This window comes from Perca flavescens, chromosome 17 (genome assembly GCF_004354835.1).
Source record: "Perca flavescens isolate YP-PL-M2 chromosome 17, PFLA_1.0, whole genome shotgun sequence".
Lineage (NCBI taxonomy): Eukaryota > Metazoa > Chordata > Actinopteri > Perciformes > Percidae > Perca > Perca flavescens.
The window spans coordinates 16,745,619-16,760,087 of NC_041347.1; the positions used below are offsets into that span (position 1 = coordinate 16,745,619).

At 38.6% G+C, this 14,469-nt stretch overlaps 1 protein-coding gene across 1 annotated transcript; it reads left to right on the forward strand.

Annotated features, from left to right (window-relative positions):
* The first annotated feature begins 3,653 nt into the window (after window positions 1–3,653).
* On the forward strand, window positions 3,654–13,035 carry cxcl12a (chemokine (C-X-C motif) ligand 12a (stromal cell-derived factor 1)). Its single transcript, XM_028603293.1, has 4 exons — window positions 3,654–3,821; window positions 7,196–7,313; window positions 8,313–8,396; window positions 10,679–13,035. Exons 1-4 carry the CDS (start codon window positions 3,755–3,757, stop codon window positions 10,704–10,706), a joined length of 297 nt encoding a protein of 98 aa, XP_028459094.1. The 5' UTR covers window positions 3,654–3,754; the 3' UTR covers window positions 10,707–13,035.
* The last annotated feature ends 1,434 nt before the right edge of the window (window positions 13,036–14,469 follow it).

A 14,469-nucleotide genomic window follows, 5' to 3' on the forward strand; every position in this document is an offset into this window, starting at 1 on the left:
AGAACAAAATGAGAAACTGAACCATGTTATTTGAAATGGAAGTTTTATTAGAAGAGATAAATTGAGGCAGAAGTTTTTTTTTGCTGCTATGTTTGGAGGATCTTGAAACCTACAAGTGATTATAAAGCCATTGTCCAACATATTGTTTCTCTTTTGATTCAACATCTACGGCTAAAGACTTTGTTGGCAGGCCGTTGAGGTGGTCCATATGGTGGTGTGAAGGAGCACGGCTCGTGACTCTCTGGAGGATGTAGAGGATACCAGACAAAGGCTCAGCCAGCAGGCCCTCAGCCTCTCAGAGCCTCAATGGAGCAGTGGCAGATCCCCCACTGAGGCCAGTTGCCTGTACGTTCTCAAACCAAAGTCTGATCTATGGAAACTGGCTTCTTCAACATAATACGTTCATCCATCCATACTCCTGCCTCCTGGGTCACGTGGTCTCTCTTTAAATGTGAATAGCAGTTGAGGAATGTTTAACAATCTATTGGCATGTGACAGATTCATGTTTTTCTCTAACTCATCCTCGACAGCACGAAGATTCATTTACTTCTACTAGTTATTCAACAGTGTGATGTAATGTGAGTTTTTTAAACATTTAGAGAGGAAACTGTTGGAAAAGCGTTATGATGAGATGTTATTTTAGCTTTTAAGATCTGTCTCAAAATATAAGATTTGGTACAGGATGGTAAGAGATTTCAGTTGTGTGCATGTATGTAAGACAGAAATACATAAATATAAAGAAGTACACAGATTAGAAAAATGTAACACATGGAGCTTCTGACATGACCATGATACAAAAACATTCTATGATTTTTCTTTGCTTTTTTTTCTCTTTATATCTCTACTATTATCTTCCTCTATTTGCTTAGGCAACACAAATGTAATTAAATGTCATGCTCATAAAGAAACAATTGAAAGTGATAGAGAGAAAGACAGAGTCCGGCCGAACAACAGAAAAAGGGTTAATCAAACTTGGCAGTTGTAGTAAGGTTTTCAAAGTTATAAAAAAAAAAACCTTGAGGACACCTGCTATGCCTTCAGACCTTCAGAGAAAAACCTGATGTGTGATTTACACTTGTAGTCAAAAAAGTACTTACCATGTTCTTTGAGAGTACAGTAAGAAATGAGCCATGCAGAGAGCAGGAGATGGACCCCTGGAGAGAGGACCTCCGAGACAGACAGATGGACCACAGAACACTACACCACAACTCTTGTCGGCTCAGACAAGTATACTGGATGCTGAACAGGTGTGAGTGGAACATAACAGGTAGCGTGGATGTTCAGTGTGTGTGCCCAAATCACCTTACATCACTGAAAATGCATCATGCAAACCCACATATTTATTCAAAACTGTCAGCATCTGACCCCAAAACACCCTAAAATATTAGTGTCAACACTTTCTTCCACTTTCTGTTCCCAGTGAGAAAAAGAACTTGTTTTCGGGAAAATGCAGACTCCGAACTTGTTAATGCAAGAAAGAACAAAACAATTGGGCAAGAGGATGTGCTGCCAAATCTGCTTACGTAACCATACAGTCTATTCACCTCAGCAGAAGAAAGTAAATCTCTCTGATTGTAGCAGAAATGTTGAAATACTTGGATGCGCTCTCTCTCCCATGACATGTCACAGACTAGTGTGTTTTTGTGTGTGTGTATGTGTGTGTGTGTGTGTGTGTGTCTGTGTGTCCGTGTGTCCGTGCGTGTCTGTGTGTGTAACAGACAAATTACTTCCATTTGTATTTGTGCTTGCACAAACCAAACTGCACATGTTTGTTGCAGTGCAGTATAAGAACAAGTTAACCGAGTCCACCTCTTTTTCTGTTGCAACACAGGTTCCAAACCTGGCCTCCCAGAGGACTTATAAATTAACAATTATTTAAAGAAAGGCAACATCAAAAAGAAAGGTCTTCAGCCTTAATTTGAAAGAACTGATAGTTGAGGCGGACCTGCAGTTTTCTGGGAGTTTGTTCCAGATATGTGGAGCATAAAAACTCAATGCTGCTTCCCTCTGTTTAGTTCGGACTGGGGACAGCAAGCAGACCTGTCCCAGACGTAGTAGTAGGACATGTCAGGCATGCTGTTGATCGGTGCACTTTGATCTGATACTTTCTGCAGTAACCTTTTACTCCAAGCTGAGAAAACCTTACTCAAATAATTGGCTTTCAAACTGCGCACTCTCTGTGAAACTATAAGCAGGAAAAAGATAGAATAAGTCAACTTGACTTATTCTATCTTTTTCCTTCTTATAGTTTCACACACACACACACACACACACACACACACTTGAAGTTAGACTTTGTGGCCTGTGAGAGAAGTCAATATGTGTCCATTCATCTGTCAGCTGATTCTGCTCCGTACGTCCCCTCCAGTCTGTCTGGTCTCCATGGCATCATCCATAGCGACTGTTTGAGACCCAAAACACAGGCAGTCTGCACCGTTTGGAGCAAAGATGGCTCAGACCGACACACAATGACAAACACACATAGCTTCACAAGTATAGGCAAGAGGTTGTAAAAACACTTTATAATCATTATTTTCTTTGTACATTCAATCCTTAAGACAGATCTTGCCCATATAATTTACATAAACTGGAAGATTTGTACTTTACTTATATGATACAGGTTTAGACGCAGTAAATCACAAGCTTAAAACACTGTTCTCAAAAGTATTTCAGGTATTAAAGCATTAACATAACCCAGTGTGTGATCAGTGCAAAAGCTCATTTATGTTTTCATTTCAGAGCTCTAGGAATAAACTTCAAACATGTACATACACACACACACCCCAAAATAACACATTTACTCATACTATACACACATGCACACATATACACTGGAGTGTGTGTGTGTGTGTGTGTGCATGTGTTGTTTCTATCCCTCTCGTCTATTTATTGGAACTATCAATGTAACAGAACACTTTACACTCAAGTGAGTCCTCTCCAGTTACACTTTTAGTTTTTAATTAATTTGAGCCAATGAAGTCCATGAGAAGACAAAGCATGACTAAAAACAAACACGTGCGCAAAATGTCTCCTTTTTCTTTTCGTAGCCTTAGCAACAGCCATAAGGACCCTGTTAAGCAGAGGAAAATGTATCAAGTGTTTGCCTGGTGGGCAAATGTGTTTTTAGGCTAGATGACTTTCAAATTAACTTAAATTAATACATAAACAAATTGGCTACCAAATTAACTTCTTCTGAAGCACACTGCTAAATCAGAGAACATTATATGGTATAATGTGTGTGTGTGTACGTGTGTGTGTGTGTGTGTGTGTGTGTGTGCGCGCGCGCGCGCGCGTGTGTGCGTACGTGTGCGTGTGTGTTGTGTGTGTGTGTGTTGTGTTTGTGTGTGGAGCGGAGTGGAGTGGGGGGTCGGGATGCGTCTCCATTGAGCGCTGTGCGTAATTTGGCTGTCAAGTCTGAGTTCACCTCGAGGAAACAGGAAACACGTTTACAAAATAAAAGCATAACAATAACATATTGTGAAAACAGAGCCCTCAATCGCAGACAGTGCCACACACATAAGTCCAACTTGTATATGTTTTCGGTTGGTTATACTTTGATACATTGTATCACCTTGGTAAATATTTGCCCGTTGTCGCTTTTATTTAGCTATCCAGGAACGGAAGTATTCTCTGTTTTTGTGGCTGACTTGACGCTGGTGAGTATTTTATTTAACACTCCGGCTCTGTCCCGTCTGTCACAATTCCTCTGGACTTTACTTTGAGCAGGATCAAATCTTGTTGGCATTATCGCAGAATGGATATTAAGCTGTTGGCAGTCGTAGTGGCGCTCACGGTGGTGATATATGCGGTTCCAACACAAGGTATGAGATCATTTTCTGCTGGTTTGCTGTGTGTTGGTTTATTTAGATGTTTTTATTATTTTGCAGCTGTCGGTATAAAAATAAAGGGATCATTATCTACACGTTATGGTTGTTGTTTAACCATTGTTTGCGAGGATAGATGTAGTGTTTATTCTTTATTAGAAAATAAGATTAGAAAATAAAATGCATTCATGCATAAATAGAGAAGAATGTTTGAATAAGCCATTTCCATTCCACAATTGTTGTATTTTTGTTAAATAATATATAGCCTATAAACATAGAAAGAGCCCTCATTTACGCTACTTTTGCAATTATTATAAGTTCATCATGATTTTCGTCAAGTGACGTGCAAAGTCTCAATTTTCGTGACACATCCAAATAATCGATTATTTCTAAAATAATTAAAACATATTCTCAATACATACAATTAAAGTGCAAATGTTACCTGAATTAAATGTCAACCTCTTTATTTAAAAAAACAACAACATTTTTTTTCATTGCACACATGTTAGTTGAATTGATGCATGAGCCTGTTCTGCAGTGGGAATTAAGACACTAACAGGCTGCACACATGTGGCTCTAGCAGTACAGAAATTCCCACTCGGATCACCGATCAAGGTGTGTATTTGTTCTGCTTTTTGTTTCCATTTAATTACTCGCAAATGAGGCATCTATAAGACAAAACCGCAGCTAGTTTACATGGCGACATCAGTCACCCAACTTGAAGGTGTTTCGCCCTTTATCATGGAAATACGGTGAGATCATGTGTAAAAGAAAAATTAGCATATAGTTTAATCTATAGTGGTGCTTCTCACCATCTGTTTGTGTGACCTCAGTTTTCCTTTAAAAATAGTTACTGACAAAAAATGACTCTGTCCTTGTCTTTAATTTATTCTGATTGAACTTTCACCCAACTGATATTAAATAACCTAAGTAAATTAAGTAAAGTTAAATAAGCCTAACTTCATCCATTTTAACACTGTCATGTTGCGTTCATGAAAACAAACAAACATAGTCCTATTTATTTTTCCACATTTATCAACCATGAAAATCTCCTGAAAGCTGAGGTTGTAATGGAAAGTATGCACATCCATCAGGGAAGTTCAAGGACCACACGGTACACACGTGTATATGACTGAAAGAGCTTAGTGTTTGTGGGTCCTGATATAAATGCTTCAAATCTCTGTGTGTGTTCTTTGGGGCAAGTAAAAAAAAAAAAAAACCTGCAAAGCTTAAAGTGGCTATATGTAACTTTCAGTTTGTGTTGATTCTAGCGTCCGCTTTGAACAAAAGCAGTAGTGTTTTTACCACACTGTCATAAAGGTCTTTTCTTACTGAGTTAGCGTTACTGGGAGGTCATATAGTTGCGATGAATGTTTTGCTCATTTACAATAAGAGAATACGTTACAGATGCATCGTTGCATTTCAAGTGTTGCATACAGTAACCTAGCCTTTGAATGTATCGTGAGCTAAACCGGGTATCACACTGTGTTGCGAGCCAAAGCATTAAGTATTTGTCATATGTTATATCTGCATTTATGTCAAAACCTAGAGACTTTCAAACATCAAAATGTCATTTATTAAATGTATTTGTGTCAAAATTACATATAAACATCTTTTCGTAGGCTATTCTATTTTGCCTGGAAAGGCTTCCAACACGCTTGGGTGTCGTGTGAAAAATAGTCATCGGTCCTATTTCTAGCATGCACGCTTTTTCTGCACGCCTGAGACGTGCGTGTCACGCAGGCAGTGTGCAAGCTCTAACCCTGTTAACATGGGAGCCGAAATAAAAACGGACATGCCACGCAGCTGACACGCTCACGCCATGCAGGCAGTGTGCAGGAGGCCTTAGATTTGTATAGCGCATTTCATGAAACCCAAGGATGCTTACAGGGAGACAAGGGAAAAGAAAATTGTAGGTCAACACAAACACGGATTGAGACAATATAAAAACCAGCGCTAAATGGAAGGGGAAGTAATTTAATGTAGACTACTGATGTACAACCACACTGTAAAGTTATTTTATTAATGAAATAGACATATTACATACCTAATGGCCAATTTCCATAATTGTCTCCATTTGTTGAAAGCCCGATCGAGATTGACTCAGGGCATCTGTCACTTTCCCTTTTAGCTTTTATTTGTTCTTCATTTAATTCCCTTTGTTCCTATGATGGTCCTGCCCCAGTATCAGCCATAAGTACATCTCCTGCTACCCTTTACCTGGCTGAATATCGCTGGATACTCACTATGGGCTTTTCCAGTGTTGCGCCAAAATCTGTGACCCATCAGAATGTGTAACTGTAGAGCCGGTCTAGCGGCTGTAAATAATTTTGTGACCTTGCGGGAAAAATCTGACTCGGGCAAAGGCATTAATAAAAAATATATAAAAATAGTGTTCTTTTCACTGTAAGTCTTGTTACAGGTCATTTATGATCTTCAGATGAAAAATTACACAGTTTCAGAAACATTTAAAAGTTACATATGGTTACTTTAAATATGTAGTTTTAATTTGATGATGGTGGATGCTCCATCCCCCTGCCACCCTGCAAAAGATAAACATGTATAGATAATTGATGGATGTAGGCCTACCAGTGGCGCAAGGTAGTTATTATGGGCCCCAGCGAACGCTAAATACTAATTATGAAACATACACCATTTGCCATTCATTAGGCCTTTACCATTGCTCAGTCAGTCTTGACAGAGCACCTGAACTAGCTACCATGTATCATCTCTACAAAATAGGTAATGTTTGTGATTTGTGTCGATCTGAAGAGTGCCCTGACCTGATTTGATATCTGATAACTGATCTAATGATTTTGTAGTGTAAGTATATACTTTTCTTGTAGATTGCTACTGACTATTTTACAAAAAAATGAAATCTTGACACAGCTGTGTTTGCCTTTTGGAAGGCATATATAGCAAATATTTAACGTGAGTTCTTTGAACTCAGGTGTATTTCTGAGGGGGCAATTTAAATCCTCTGCAAGTCACTCTCATTCTCTGCCCGAACACATTGTTGGAGGGCCCGCTCTGTCTATGGGCATCTACCCCACCCAACAGGCCCCAGTGCAACCGCACCCCCTGCACTGTCTATATTACCGCCCCTGGGATGTACAGTACAGTGCATGGACAGTTTTCATGAGTGAAGAAATTTCTCTAGATTTGTTGAGGATATGGATTTATTAGTTTTCTGTATCATTTTCAGCTCATTTGATTGTAATCATGTTTATTCTTATTTCTATTTAATATATCTAGTAGTTTCCCTGTTTCCAGAGGAGATCATTGCCTTCATCTAATCTTATGTTTAATTGCTGTCTTAGAAAAGTGTGTTGCTGTAAATGGGTTGCTGATACTCTTCTTCTCTTTCTCAGGAAAGCCCATCAGTCTGGTGGAGAGATGCTATTGTCGTTCAACAGTCAACAACCTCCCACGATCCTACATTCGAGAGCTCAGGTTCATCCACACACCCAACTGCCCCTTCCAAGTGATGTGAGTATTGTTTTTAATTCTGGCACCCACACATACACAGAGAAGTGTATGTTTTCCACCCTGGCTTTAAAATGTCTGACAGGTTTCCTCCTTGTTGGCCATTTCTCACCATCAATCTCAAAGAGGTGACAGGCCAGAGAAAAGAGTTGTGCATGCATGTGTACACACACGCCCCTCCGCCACTCGCTTTTTACTGCAGTCCCACTGACGCATCCACACAGGAAGTGCTCCATTTAAGTATGAGTGAATGTGAAGAAGAGGTGGAAATTGGATGCACGTTTGTTTTCAGCAGGAAAGCAATAAATGTGTTTTTTGTAATCGGGTTTGCTTCTTATTTGCTTGTCACGCAGTGCTTCCTTCTTGTACAACCTTTGGGAATTTACAGGTTAAAGTGTCGAGTAGCACAAGCAGTAGTTAGTTACTACTGACAGGAAAACTTCAGGAGCAGTTAAATATGGAGGAAATATAATTGGCAGGTCTTATAAAGATAAGAAATACACACACAGGAAAAAGGAAAAACAGATTTTTTGTTACTCAAAAACAGGATGTGTGTGCCAAAGGAGGCATGATCACCCACTTAGAGACATATGATCCAGTCTTGACCCATTCTGTAAATAACCACAGGGTTATGCTGGATTTAGACTTCAGCCACATGTTGAGGGATTGACTGCTACCTCCATGTACTAACATTTTTACGGCACATTAATTAGGTAGTTCAATCAAGGGTGAAACATCAAACTTAAGGGATATGATCTTTGAGAACTGGCTGAATGCACATGTTCTTTAGCTGTAGCAGCATCATATGGGGTAAAAGAGTGATTGGTCACCATTGTGAAAAAGCTGTCACTGTGTCAAATCGACAAGGCAGTGTTAAGTCACTCCGTTTAATAACAATGTGTCAAGACACCTGCTGTCACTGGCTTAGCATAATTCACTCTTTCATCTTCAACTGAGGCATAATTGACATGTACTGAACTTTATTTCCCTTTTTCTGATCAGTGCCAAGCTGAAGTCAAACAAAGAAGTGTGTGTGAACCCAGATATCCGTTGGCTGCAGCAGTACCTGAAGAACGCCATCGACAAGTAAGTTGAACAGCAAAGACTATTATGGATTGTGTGTTTGCTGCAATACATGGTTCTGTTGTCTACTGTCAGTTGTCAACCTTTACCAAAATGCATCTGGAGCACTGTAAAATCATTTACACTGTAAAGAAATTTCAAGTAAAGAATATAGCACATTTGAACATCTATCAATACACCATTGTAAGAGTGACAGCTCTTAATTGCCCAATATATATTGGAGCCCAAACTTGAGACATGCTGGTACATGACCAAGTGGGAGTAGAGACTGAGTCCACTTTCACACACAAACTGTGGGTTTGATGTGGGATACTACGCCCACTATTAAACCATGTTTATTCTGCTCTTACTAAAGTGCTGTTATGTGTTCATCCCTGACCATCAGTGTTTATGCAAGACACAGGTGAACGTATACCACACTTGAACAAATATTGTATATTTTTGACAGTGTTTTCAACTTTATATGGGTGTAACTTGATAGAATTACTTTTCTCGTTTGGTCACTTAATGTAACATTAATGCAACAACTTCTATCTACAATCATATAATAGTTTATCAGAGATTGAAAGGGATAAAAGTCACCGCCAATATCAACTGTCTCCTTCCTGCTCAGAGACACTTTTCTGAGAAAATGTTGGCACCATAAAGTTTATAGAAGGGATCAAGTTGCCATCCTGAACTCTGTGCAGTCACATATTTCTAAGGATTGAGCACCCCTGTAGCGGTCGGATAAAACAAAAGCTAGTTTAGGGATGCAAAAACTGAATTTCCTGTAGATAACTAAATGCACTTATGCAGTCACTGACCCATTGAGGATGTTGATGCTCCAGCCTCTGACCTACACACTCACCATCCACCCACAGTCCCGCAGTCAGACTGTCTGTCTCAAGGATGATTGTGGAGCCCTTGACTTGTTGAGGTGTGAACAGTCCTCTGCATAACAAAACAGCCCATGTAGAGAGTAGATAGTGGTAATTTACATTGGATCAGACCTAATGTGTTTCCAATTACACATCCAGTATATAGGAGGGGCACACCTACAGTATTTACAATGTGTCTAAAGGCAGACAATTGTAAGTCATGCATTATGCTACTCTTTAGTTTGGTAAATAAGACCATGATAACCTTTTTTATCAGTTGAAATGTGGCTCAGCATTTACAGAGTATTATTCCAATGTCAATAACTAAACTGCCCACCCATGCTCTAGTGTTTTACGGTTTGTGAAGAGGTTTGTGTTTATCACTCTGCAACTGCTGCAAATTAATGTTCTTCAAAATTACATCTTTAGGAATGTAATTTTTCAGTCAGTATTATATATAATTAATAATATAAGTTTACAAAAGCTTTTCTTGAAAAGACAAACTCAACCTGTCAACATGTAATTGACTGAAAACATTGGAGTTAGAGAAGGCCAACTGAATTATGGGATAAAAGGCGACTGATTAACCAGCTAAAACGGAATGCTAAACTTCTAAATGTTAAGTTCTTGATTGCAGGTCAAAACCATTTTGGTTGTGTAAACTTGAAGCAGCAGTTTTTGTTTTGGATTGTTGGCACTTTCTCATTGTAATCTTGGCATCCAGTTATGGCTGAACAAATACTTATTAACTTAACTATTCATTTTCAATATGCTGTTAACTAGTTAAATTTTAACAGCCAAGCGTTTGTCCAAATGAACATGATACAAATTGTATTTGCCACTCAGTTAGAGTGATCTTTTATAATCAGTTCTTGTTGGGTTAGACATAATTTGGAAGTCAGCAACCCACTGTGTAGTCTATATCCTCGACGTTCCACTTCCGGGAATGCTCGGAACACATTGCGACGAAAATTCCGCTGGCTTTCCACTCTGTCTTTGTGTTGGCATTTTAAACTCTGGTCAATTTATCAGGACTATGGTTAACCTTTTCTCAGATCTCTGCAGGGTAAATACAGACAGCTAGCTAGTCTATTTGTCCAATCTGAGTTTTCTGTTGAACGACTAAAACAAAAAAGTTCCTTCTCGAGGTTATTTTGCAGTGGCACCGCGGCTTTTCCCGGTGCCACTGCACCACCCAAGACGATTGTTATTGGTTAAAAGAAATGCCAATAAACCAGAGCACGTTTTTCTCTTATCCCAGAATGCTGTGTGGACTAGCCAGACCCTCCTCCGCAGCGCCGCGGTGGAGGAAGATCGGGCAAAGCGAGACTACCCACTGTGTGAATAGCTAGAGCTGAACATGATTTCGACATAACATCTATTTTGTTCTCATAAAACTCACACCAAATTTGCTTTTCCTTCCAGGGTGAAGAAATACAGGCAGGACAACTAAAAACCCCGGCAGAAATCCTCCTAAGCCATCACTGAGAGTTTGAACCATCACAGCTATGTAACATGTGATATGAGATCATCTGGTATGTTAAACAGCACTTATCACGACTGCCACGATGCGGCATTTTGCATGGAATGAACCTACAACTCTTCATCGTGAACACCATCCACCAGCCTTGTTGCAGTCTTCACCATCACCCTTCTCACCACTTATAGAGATTGTAGACGTTATTAGTGCAAAGTGCAATTATATCTGTGTGTATGTTTTTCTAACTATAATGTTTATACTTTTTTTTGTTAATGGACATAAACAGTAAAGAACTATTTTTTGGAGATTTTCTCGTCCTTCTGGCCTCTCTGGTCAAAGTGTTTAAAGGGGGGAGATGTAGGTCAGTGGGTGAATTTTCTCCACAACAAACAGGAGTTACCATCCCACTTGCAAGTAGCAGTCTTTTCATCTGCTAAAAAAAGCAGAATACAGATTTATTAAATCTAATCCAAAACATGGGATCTGCTTATCCTAATTGTCTCTGATTTAAAATTTTACAATATGAACAACAATGTATAGTTTCTCTTCTAAAAACAAGCAGAGCCGCAGAGTTTGCCAAGTCGTATTTCATGTTTCAAGTTAATTAGCACCGTGGAATTTCAATGGGTGCCAGCTACCCCCAGACTGAATATAAGATCCTAGTAAAAATGGCTATAACAATGTTTTTGTGATGGAAATTAGGATGCCAGAAGAGCTTGAGCATTTCCTGAGCAGTTCTGTGGCTGTGATTATGTGACCCTGTGTTACCCAACGTGCCTGCTTTTTTTCATTCTTGGAGAAAAGCTGAACATCTGGATCCAAAACCATTTTAATTGAGCGACCAATAAGTCAAAATTGACAGGAATTGTAAAGCTGTGTCGCTTAACGAGAGATGTTAAGAACAAATGGTGACATTCATGAATCACAGTTCGCTGTCAAAAAGATTTAAATATACTCTTAGTAAAAATGTACACAAGGGTGTACTGCAATTTGAATAACTGTAACCACATCAGTAGTTAAAACACTTTGTTATACTGGGAGCCACAGTAGAGAAAGTAGTTGTACTACGGTATTACTGACAATAAATACATGTACATAGATGTAACTACCTACAACTGTCATGCAGATAGCGATGCACTTTATAGTTGATGTAGTCATGTTTTAACAACATTTACTATTACTCACTAAGTCTGATCATTAAATTGTCTTTTGTATTTTTTATCTTAATCATGCTGTTGCTATTCTGTTCTTTTTGATCATTGAATATCTAGCTGCATTTAACTTTTAAAGCCTGGGTGATTCATTCATCTATTATACAAATGTTTATTTTTGTACTCTTTTATGCGTTTATATATTAAATCTAAACATTTAAATGAAGGAACTGTACTCTCACAATTGAGTCAACCAGCCAACATTTTACTGTAGAACTTGTATACAGTTGGTCAGTAAAGAAAGGAAATCTTTAAAATGTTACGATTACTATTTTTAATGTATACTTTCCTATACATGTTACAAGCATTTTCCTCATAAATATACACACTTATACCTACTAATGCACACACATAGTTAAGTGACTCTTTATATCTTTATATTCAGTGTAAAGCCAGCTTTTCCAGAGCCAACACGCAGCTGCTGTAATCTTACTGTACTAGCAGGTCAGAGGGTAAATCTATAGACTTTGATGTGTGAACATGTGTTTAGCTTTACTCACAAGGGCAAATTAAAGGCAAGGACAATGATCCTGCCTGTTATTTAACTATTAACTCATCAAGCCACCATTAGGAAAACATTAGAGCTAAAAGGGATGAACTTTTAACTTCCCTCTAAGGGCATTATGTGAGGCAGAGCACAGTAGTTTATGTGAGGAGAGTGGTCTGCTGATTAAAACATCAGGGAGAGATAAAGGGCCGTGAATGGCACTCCACAACCAATTTTGCTTTGTCTACTGATACTGTTTTTGAAGTCCGGGTTAAGCGGAAAAGCAGCATCAGCAGCACTTGTGTGAGATAAAGCCATTGATTTAGCCACTTTTTTTAGCACTGGTGTGCCAATTTTGAGTCGAAAGAAATCATATATAATCACTGTATGATTGATTGTGTTGATATCACTGCAGAGATCTAGAGGTAGCAACAAGTGTTTTCCTCCCCAGTAATGTGAAGATTGGGCAGCTTGTCGTGTTGTGTGACATTTTATCATACAGAGGACACATCCTCATAAAGTGTTAACTATTATTACTCTGAGACCATTTTTTTTTAAATTTGCTTACTGAAAAATATTTCAATTAAACTTAAAATTGCTCACATCATTTGCCTTCTATCATCAATATTGTATTGTGAACGTATCAACATTATCACCGTTTGTGTGGGTTGCAAAAAAACATGCAAATATGATATGTCCTCTAATGAAAAGCAGTTGTTTGTAATAGTACTTAACTCCTTGGAATCTTGGGACCACTGCCAGAACCCACCAGTTAAACCAAGCAGCTTGTGTAACTGGTGCCATGAAGCCTGAGGTGTAGTAAAAGTTATGTTATATTTACCTGAAAATGTAGAACAAAAATGCAAGAAATGTCTGAAAACATCACACTGCTTGTAAAATTAGCTCATTCATATAAAATGTGTTATGTCTAAGAAACGAAACAGCTAATTTAAACATATAAAGAGGTTTCTATAACAAAGTCTCCATTAAATGAGAGGCAGTGGAAAGTAAATGAGGTGTGTTTAAACATTAATGTCTCAGCACAAGTTTTCTGAAGTGTAACAGAACAACATGATTAAATTAATTATTGGAAGATTTACTTGAGTAATCTATATCAGTGTCACGTTGGTACTTGAGGCTAGTTGAGCACCTAAATAAACACACCACAGATCTGCTCATCCCAACTTGTTTCACATATTTATCACCAAACCTAAGAGAGGAGCACATAGACCAATAGACCTGTGACTCAAGGCAGCTTTAATGATAATGAAAATCCCTGAAAGAGCAACTTTTCAAATCAAGAACTCAGTTTAAAAGTGAATTAAACTCTGTGTTGCAAGGTTGCATTTTGTTTGGTAGTGTTGTTGGGTTAGTGGTTAGCACTGTTGCCTCACAACAAAAATGTTTTCTCACGCATTTCCAAAACATGATGGAAGGGCATCTGGTGCAAAACAAATATTAAAATCAAATATGCAGATTATAAAATTAGTATTCGCAGTGGCGCACAGCAGCTGCTGGAGGAAGAAGTTGTAAGGTTGCGTTTTATTCCATTGTAAAATATTCTGAAAAACAATAAAACCAGAATGCTACTCAGCACCTTGGTATGAGCTGTACAGCCAGCACTGTACTGATTTACTCAAAGACTGAGGAATGTACAAGACAGGAGAAGACATATGAAATTAATATTCAGCATTGCCTTCAAATTCTGTTGGGGTTTGGAGTTCAACCGCAATGTCAGACGAAAAACTGACACCTTGACAGATGAATAAAGATTTGTCATGTGAAATGCAAAGAATGACGCAGAAATAAGGGTGAGTGGGGTGTATGTGCTCATTTATACAGTATATGTTCCCTCCATCTTTAGCTGTAAGGGCTCCCAGATGTGCAGCCAATGAAACTCTACTTAGTGGTTATTCATCATGAAAAGCTGATCATGAAAATATGAAATTTCAGTGTGTGTGTGTGTGTGTGTGTGTGTGTGTGTGTGTGTGTGTGTGTGTGACACATGACACACTGAGTGCTGGACATATTTAACTGG

Bases quoted from the DNA above. Each gene is read 5' to 3' on its own strand.
- cxcl12a (XM_028603293.1), top strand. From the start codon at position 3,755: ATGGATATTAAGCTGTTGGCAGTCGTAGTGGCGCTCACGGTGGTGATA. The intron at 7,314-8,312 runs GTGAGTATTGTT...TTTTCTGATCAG, and splicing joins AACTGCCCCTTCCAAGTGAT to TGCCAAGCTGAAGTCAAACA. The intron at 8,397-10,678 runs GTAAGTTGAACA...TTTTCCTTCCAG, and splicing joins CTGAAGAACGCCATCGACAA to GGTGAAGAAATACAGGCAGG.